Source organism: Mastomys coucha, unplaced genomic scaffold, assembly GCF_008632895.1.
Source record: "Mastomys coucha isolate ucsf_1 unplaced genomic scaffold, UCSF_Mcou_1 pScaffold5, whole genome shotgun sequence".
NCBI classification, from domain to species: domain Eukaryota; kingdom Metazoa; phylum Chordata; class Mammalia; order Rodentia; family Muridae; genus Mastomys; species Mastomys coucha.
Window position 1 is genome coordinate 71,834,129 of NW_022196911.1, and position 8,387 is coordinate 71,842,515.

General features: G+C 44.5%; 2 protein-coding genes and 1 pseudogene across 2 annotated transcripts in view; 1 reads left to right on the forward strand and 2 right to left on the reverse strand.

Moving 5' to 3' along the window:
• The window catches only part of Vps53 (VPS53 subunit of GARP complex), a 135,372-nt gene extending 131,774 nt beyond the window's left edge, over positions 1 to 3,598 (reverse strand). Inside the window, exon 1 of the mRNA XM_031354443.1 lies at positions 3,378 to 3,598. Coding sequence (XP_031210303.1) covers positions 3,378 to 3,464 — 87 coding nt within the window. The 5' untranslated portion in view covers positions 3,465 to 3,598. The remainder of the gene's footprint in view (positions 1 to 3,377) is intronic.
• A 2-nt stretch (positions 3,599 to 3,600) lies between these two features.
• The window catches only part of LOC116078700 (transmembrane protein 35A), a 6,553-nt gene continuing 1,766 nt past the window's right edge, over positions 3,601 to 8,387 (forward strand). The window contains exons 1-2 of the mRNA XM_031354043.1: positions 3,601 to 3,958; positions 8,022 to 8,382. Of these exons, the coding sequence (XP_031209903.1) occupies positions 8,116 to 8,382 (267 nt within the window). The 5' untranslated portion in view covers positions 3,601 to 3,958; positions 8,022 to 8,115. The remainder of the gene's footprint in view (positions 3,959 to 8,021; positions 8,383 to 8,387) is intronic.
• On the reverse strand, positions 5,020 to 5,538 carry LOC116078979 (annotated as a pseudogene).

Consider the following 8,387-nt stretch of genomic DNA (forward strand, 5'->3'; position numbering starts at 1 on the left):
TGTGTGTGTGTGTGTGTGTGTGTGTGTGTGTGTGTGTGTGTGTGTGTGTGTTTTATGTAGTGCTGGGTCTCAAACCCCGTGCCTCATCTATGGCTAGGTAATCCTGTACCACTTAAGCTACAGCCTTGCTTGCCTTGAAGGAATCTTTATGCTTCAGATAGTATTAAAAAATGGAGACCCTGGGTTGGTGAGATGGCTCAGCAGTTAAAAGCACCAACTGCTGCTCTTCCAAAGGTCCCGAGCTCAAAGCCCAGCAACCACATGGTGGCTCACAACCATCCATAATGAGATCTGATGCTCTCTTCTGGTGTGGTGAAGACAGCTACAGTGTACTTAGATATAATAAATAAATCTTTAAAAAAAAATGGAGAACTGGCATTCAAGTTAACAAACAAAAACTATCTTGAGAAATATAACTAAGTCCCCACAAAAGTCACAATTTGAAAAATGTGTAACAGGGTGGGTTATAAAAGGCTGAGCATAGTGGTATATACCTATAATCCTAGCACTGGGAAAGTGGTGTGTGTGTGCATGTGTACCAGTGATTGTGGAGGATCAGGAACTCAAGGTCAATCTTAGCTACACTATGAAGGCAAGGCCTACATGAGACCTTGCTTCCAAAACAGGGTAGCAGGGTACAGAGACTAGCAAAATTAGATTCAGCAGGTAAAATAATTTCCTCTAAGCTTGATGACCTGAGTTCAGTCTCTAGGTCCCACATGTTGTAGAATAGAATTAACCAAACTCTGTAATTTATCCTCTGACCTCCACAAGCTCACTGGTGCACATGTATACAAAAGTCAAAACAAAACAAAACAAAATAAAACAGAAAAAGAAAAGTGATCCCATGGGTTCTGAATTTTACTAGCTCGAGACAGATAATAACTCTGTAAAGCAATCATCAGCGAAGTAGTCAGTGAAATATAGAGTTAAAGAATCCGGAGCTGGAGAGATGGCTTAGGGTTAAGAGCAATGGCTGCTCCTCCAGAAGACTTGGGTTCAGTTTCTAGAACCCATATGGTAGCTCCTTGCAACTGCCTCCAACTCCAGTTCCAGGGAATCTGATGCATCTTCTGGCCTTGAAGGGCTCCTGAATTTACGTGGTGCACATAAACTCACTCAGGCCCACACATATACACATAAACAGTAAATTAAGTAATTTTTCTTTATTTAAAAATAAAAATGAACAAACCAATATGACTTCCCAGAAAAGGGAGAAGATAACTATTAGAAGAGTTATAGCTTCTATGATGTAGAGGACAAGTGGAGGCAAAGGCAGTGAGAGGTGGAGCTTAGTCATTTCTTTTGAAAGTTTAGCATTGTACTTCTGTGCTGCACAACTACGGCAAAAATACACCACACATACATGCAATTATAGAATTAATGAAAAGCCCTTGGCAGAGGGAGTGCTGGGAACAGGGCCTGTCACTGTGAGCTAGTATGAGGAAGTGGGTTATCCACTTCCTAACTGCTCCCAGTTTCTTCACTCTTCTATTCCTGCTCCCGGGTTTAATCCCAGGCATTAACAGATTTCACACAACGCAGCCCTTGACTTAAGCTACTTCATCCGGTGACACCTATAGAGAGAATGCCAGGCCTCAGTGTTGGCAGAAAAATTCTAGATTTACCAAAAGATGTTTAGATGCCGTACTTCATGGGCAGTTTAAGGAATTTCAAGGGGACACATGCACAGGTCACATACACATAAATATAGTACAAATCTTAAAAGGCTGAGAATTTTTGCAATTTGGATGACACTACAGAATATCCCTAATAGTCCTCTCTTCCCAACAAGAAGTCTTTTGTTGACTAAAGTCCCTTGTCAAGTATATTAAAATGTATGGTCATGATATTAGAAGTAACTGTGTAGGCTCCTATATAGAGTTTTGTTCTTGATAAGGGAGAAAGATCTTCCTTAAGAGAACTGACATGGGGTTATGTTGTAAGAAAAAGCACATTAGGAGCTATGGATATGGCTCAATGGTAAGACACTTATCTCATGTGCCGAGAATCTAGTTCAATGACCAATACTAATGGAAAAGAAAGAAAAGGAGAGGCAGAGGTAGGTAGGTTTCTGATTTAGGTTCGAGGCTAGCCTGGTCTACTGAGTGAGTCCCAGGACAGCCAGGTCTACACAGAGAAACCCTGTCTCGAAAAACCAAAAAAAAAAAAAGAAAGAAAGAAAGAAAGGAAAAGAAAAGAAAAGAAAGGAAAGGAAGAGTGTATCTCACTTAGTGACTACTAGGAAGTTTGCCCAAGTAAAATATTAATTCTACTAATAATAATTAGCATATATGGACCATTAATACTTTGTTTTTCAAGACAGGTTTCTCTGTATCCCTGGCTTTCCTGGGACTCACTTTGTAGACCAGGGGTTGGGGAGATTTTGTGTGTGTGTGTGTGTGTGTGTGTGTGTGTGTGTGTGTATGTGTGACGGCCAGGAGTAATTTTCTCCCTCTATTTTGAGGATCCTCGGGAAAAGACTCAGGTCAGCAGGCTTGGTGGCACAGTACCTTTACCAACTGAACCATCTCACTAGCCCTCAATCTTTTAATTATAGTAAAGATCTATCTTAGTTTGCTTTATATTACTGTGATAATACAGCATGACCAAAACAACTTGGGAAGTAAATTATTTGGATTACAGGTTACAGTATGTCATCATCAGGTGAAGCCAAGACAGGGAATGGAGCAGAAACCACAAAGGAATGTGACTTACTGGCTTGCTTTCTATGGCTTGCTCAGCTTGCTTTTCTATACAACCCAGAACCTGTTGCCCAGGGGTGGTACCTGCCACAGTGGGCTAGGACATTCTACAGCATCAACCAAGAAAATGCTCCCACAGACTCGCTCGTGAGCCAATCCGATGGAGGGAATTCTCAAATGAGGCTTCTTCCCAGATGACTCCGCCTTGTGTCAAGTACACACACACACACTTACACCAGCACAAGGGCCATTTTCCAGTATGCCGCCCCACAACCCTATTCTGTCATTAGTTTCCGCAATGAAAGTATCCCGCTGCCAATTCCAAACCACTCCAAGAGCTTAACCTGAGAAACGGGAGAAGCTGCACTAGCTGGAAAATGAATGAGGTCTTAAAATCTCCCATAATCCAAATTCTCCAGTCACGGAGCTCCTCCTAGGCTCATTCTGTCATCTCGGCCCAAACCCAGCAGGGGCGTGACAACCTCGAAAGACAGAGCCTAGAGAAGACGTGTTCGGTCCCCAGGCTGAAAAATCCATTCCCACCTTCACCACCATCCAGACTTCCGCTCAGCATTCGAGCCACCACCTTTCCAGCCTAGAAGGGTAGATTCGACCCCGGCCCAGAGCCGCCCCTTCCACCGCAGCTTCCTCTCGAGGGGGTGGAGCGCTCACCTGCTCGATGGCTAATTGCACCTCTGGCGTGAGCTGCAGCACAGCCTCCAGCTCCTCCACAAACTCCAGTTCCTCCTCCTCCATCATCCCGCCGCTCAGCTCCCGACGCCTTCTCCAACCCTGCTCGTGATCTGTCTGTCACCAGGACCCCAGAAGAGCAACCCTGCAGGTACAGGGCTCGAGGAAGCCGCTACAAGCTCGGCTAGCTCGGCACTTCCGGAGAGCTGGGCACTTCCGGGAACCGGAGGACTCTGGGATAGCGGAGGACTGACTTCCGCAGACATGGCTGTCAAGTCCCTGGAAAATCTCCAGATAACCCTTAACCACAGGTTCCCTGGTCGTGCGCGGCGGGTTCTTAAGATTGGGAGCCCTCTCTCCTTCGCCCAGGGTACATCCCCCACCGGCGCCGTAGTGTCTCTGGAGAGCCCGGGCGCCCCAGAGAGCGGTAACCCCGGCAGTGTCTCAATGGATGGGCAGTAAGCCCGCTGGCCCCGAAGCCAACATGCAACCCGCTCGCTGGATCCCCTTGGTCTGGGGCAGCCTGTGTCCCCCTGCCATCGGGAGTGAAATGACCCCAGCTGGTAAGTAGCAGTGTTGCCAAAGACATTTAAGGTTTGGGAGAGCTTCTGCTCCTTAGATAAAGATCCACTGGGCTGAATTGTCTGAAGCCTCCTCCCTAGGGTGGGGAGTAGCAGGGGAAAGCGACCCAATGCTGGGAAGTGCTTGGTTTTTGAGACCGAATGTCCGGGCTGTACATCCCTGTTACACCCTTGATAACCTTATAATCTTGAACAAAGTACTCCTACCTGCTCTGCTTACACTACGTTAGATGGGGTGAGCATTAAATATGGAAGTATTATGCAAACTTGGGCAGGTAGTACAGGAAATGTTAGGGTGTTTAGCCTCGTACATCACAAAAAGAGGAGCCAGATCGCCCTGTGGAACCACTTTTCCAGCAGGCACTGGAACAATGAGGGAATTGCAGCCAAGGGAAGAGTCGCCTTACCAGTTCAACATTGTGAAACCCTCGACAGAGGAGTATCTGGCCCTGCTGAACTTCTATTTTTTTTCTTACATATAGTTTTATCGAAATTGCTTCAGGAATAATATAATTTGCTTTTTTTTTTTAATGTTGCAGTGTTAGGAATGGAATTTTATTGTTGTTTTAGTTTGCCTGCCAAAAATGTGAGTAGTATAATTTTTAGCAACAACAACAACAAAAATGCTTAAAAATATAATTGCAGAAGTGTGAGGGAGACATCCAGATGGCTCAGCCAATAGAGCATTTGCCTTCATGCCTAATGCTTGAATTCATCCCTCGAAACCACAAGTTGGAAAGAGAGTCCTAACGTTTACAAGTTGCCCTCTGACCTCCACACATATATTATTGACTCATAAAATTATTGTTTTGAAAATTATGTAATGACATGGGATATATGCACAGTGTATTTCAGAAAGCAAAATATTTATTTCTAAGAGCAAAATTGGCTGGGTGTGATGATACAAACCTATAATCCCAGCACTTGGAAGGTGGAGGATAGGTGGATAAGGAATTTACTGTCTCAACTAAAAGCATATGACAAGGAATTTATTTTTCTTTATTTCCCCACACATCTACAATCAACATACAATTTTTTTTTCGTTTTTTTTTTTTTTGGCAGTTTTTGTGATTTTTATTTAAACACAAAACATGCACACAAGCCATCTATTCATTTTCTTCACTGCGTAGCCTGGCGTTGGGATTGGTAACTCTGATGGCCAGCTGTGCTGCTTTTTCTATGATGGCTTTTCGGTTCTTAGAGGACACATTGTGAGCAATCTCAGCACAGTAAGATTTGTTACACATCAGCAGCACTTCCGGCTCCTTGACATTGTGGACCAGGAACTTCCGGAAGCCGCTAGGCAGCATGGGCTTGGTTTTCTTGTTGTCCCGTAACCAATGTTGGGCATCAGGATCTGGCCCTTGAATCTTCTCCACACCCTGTTGTCAATGCCCCTGGGTTTCCGCCAGTTTCACTTAATTTTCACATATCGACCTGACTGGTGCCTGATGAACTTCTTGGTCCTCTTTTTGACGATCTTGGGCTTCACCAGAGGTCGGAGGGCAGCCATGATGCCGCAAAACAGATGGCAGCCACCTCGTAGGCAGCGCCGAGGAAGAAGGAAGCTTTTTTTCGGTTTTTTGAGACAGGGTTTCTCTGTGTAGCCCTAGCCGTCCTGGAACTCACTCTGTAGACCAAGCTGGCCTCAAACTCAGAAATCTGCCTGCCACTACCTCCCAAGTGCTGGGATCAAAGGCGTGTGCCACCACTGCCTGTCAGTACTTTTATTATCAGAAACCATAGGTGCCATCTGGATGTGATGGCACATGCCTGTAAATACCAGGACTCTGTAAAGCAGAAAGATGGAGAGTTTGTAATGAGATTATGTCTTAAAAATCAAAAACAGAGCTGGGCAGTGCTGGTGCATGCCTTTAATCCCAGCACTTTGGAGGCAGAGTCAGGCGGATTTCTGAGTTCGAGGCCAGCCTGGTCTATAGAGTGAGTTCCAGGACAGCCCAGACTACACAGAGAAACCCTGTCTCAAAAAAAAAAAAAAAAAAAAAAAAAAAAAAAAAAAATCAAAAACAAAGGCTGGCAAGATGGCTGGGCCCTTAAGAGTGCTTGTTCTTCCAGAGGATCCAGGACCTAAGTTCAGTTCCCAGTACCTTCATTGAGCAGCTGGCAACCATGTAACTCCAGCTCCAAGACATCAAACATCCCCTCCAGGAACACCACACACATGGTGCACATATACATAATTTAAAAATAAAGGGGACAAGGAGATGGCTGAGCAACTAAGAGCACTGGCTGATCTACCAGAAGACCTGGATTCAATTCCCAGCACCCACATGGTGGCTTACATCAGTCTGTAACTGCAGTTCCAAGAGGTCCAGCACCCTTTTATAGCTTCCTTGGATACCAGGCATGCACATTGTCTACACCTATACATACAGGCAAAACACACATACACATACAATTAAGAAATAAAAATAAGATAAAACAGAAGGTGAAAGCAGAGTAGAGTGAGGAGAGAGAGAAAGGAAAGCACATGTACAGTTCCTGAAGGAACATGCAGTTTTATCGTGCCTTATTTTTTCTATTTTAAATTAGATATAATTTGCATACAGTGAAATTAGCCCTTTCCTGGTTCCAGTCCCATGAGCTTTGATAAATGCTTGCTGTCGTGTCAGTGCACCACAGTCCAGCTGGGGCACTCCCATCATCCCCTACTTTTCTTCACACCCACTCTATTGTCTGCAAATCACTGGCTGAGTTTTCCGGAATGTCATATAAATTCTACATGAATGGAGTCCTACAGCATGTCACCTTTTGACTCTGTCTTCTCTCACTTAGCCTAATGGATCTGTGATTCATCTGTGTTATTATTTGTGTCATCAGTTTGTTTCTTGCTCCATTGATTTGTTTATCTACTAGGTGATTTGGAAACATCTGAGTTGTTTTAAATTCTGAGGAAGTTGTGAATAAAGCTGCTATAAACATTCCTGTCTAAAGTTTTGTCTAAGTTTTTCATTCACTTAGGTGTATGCTAGGAGTAAGATTACTAAATGGTATGGTCTGTCTGTGTTTACAGTTATAAGGAAGGGTGTTATTTTCACATTCCTACTGACAATGTCTAAAGATTTCAGATACTCAGAGTTTCCTTTTAATGGTGATAATAGCTAATGTTTCCTAATACTTACTGTACGTCATGCACATACCAAGCATACTGCAACCTTCACTCTTAATCCACAAAGCAGTTCTGGAGTTTGTAATTACCATTATCCCAATTTAACAGATGAGGGAATGGAGAGCTGGTTCAAACAAACAAAACCACCTAGACCCTACAGCTTCTGTTGTTCCTTCACTCATTTAATAAATATGTTGAACACCTGTTCCTGCTGGTGACAGGCACCTGTGATCAGTGATGAATTCAGCAAAGAACCAGATACATCAAATGCCTGCCATCACAAAGCTAATTTCATGTAAGGAGACAGTATTCACACAATAAAGTTGTGATCTTGATAGGTCCCAAGCCAGGTCAGGACAGTGCACACTGAGTGAGTGTGGGAGTGGAACGCCTCTGGGGAAGCTTTCTCAAAGGAAATGATTTTTAAGCTGAAGCAATTCATGGAAGAGAAGGCATGACAAACCAAAGTAGCAATGCGTGCAGAGCCATGAGGAAGAAAAGACCTGGCTAGGACATGGAGTTTTGAAAGTCAAGAGCAGAGGTTGGAGTAGAGGCTAAAGAATTGGGTGGAGGCAGATCTTTATTGTTGAGAGCTGTCTTAGGGAAATGGATAGGCTTTGCAGGACTGGAGTCGAGGAGTGGTGACCAGGGTTCACTGCTGTCATCAGCTTATGGTCCTCTGGTTTTCTTTCTCTGTTTCTGAGCTTCCTGTACTCTTACAGAGAATCTGGAACCAAGGTTACCATGTCCAGGTCACATTCACACTATCTGGTTCTTGCTGGTTGTCCTCTTGTATCCATTTTTAGTGGTCCCTGTCTCCTACAACTGGAAACCATTCTTCCTTCTGAAGCTCCTGACCCCATTATATTGTCTTTAATAATAATATTAAATGCATTCTCTCTGCTGCCTCCGCAGCGTGCCTCTAGCTCTCCCTGTGTTAACTGCCTGCGCCTTGACAGCCCAGCTGCGCAAAGCTGAGGGATTAGTTGGGACCTGCCTTGGTGACCCCATGGCATCCCCACGAACCGTGACTATCGTGGCCCTCTCAGCGGCCCTGGGACTCTTCTTTGTTTTCATGGGGACCATCAAGTTGACCCCCAGACTCAGCAAGGATGCCTACAGTGAGATGAAACGTGCTTACAAGAGCTATGTTCGAGCCCTTCCTCTGCTGAAGAAAATGGGCATCAATTCCATTCTCCTTCGGAAAAGTATAGGTGCCCTTGAAGTGGCCTGTGGCATTGTCATGACCCTGGTACCCGGTCGTCCCAAAGATGTGGCCAA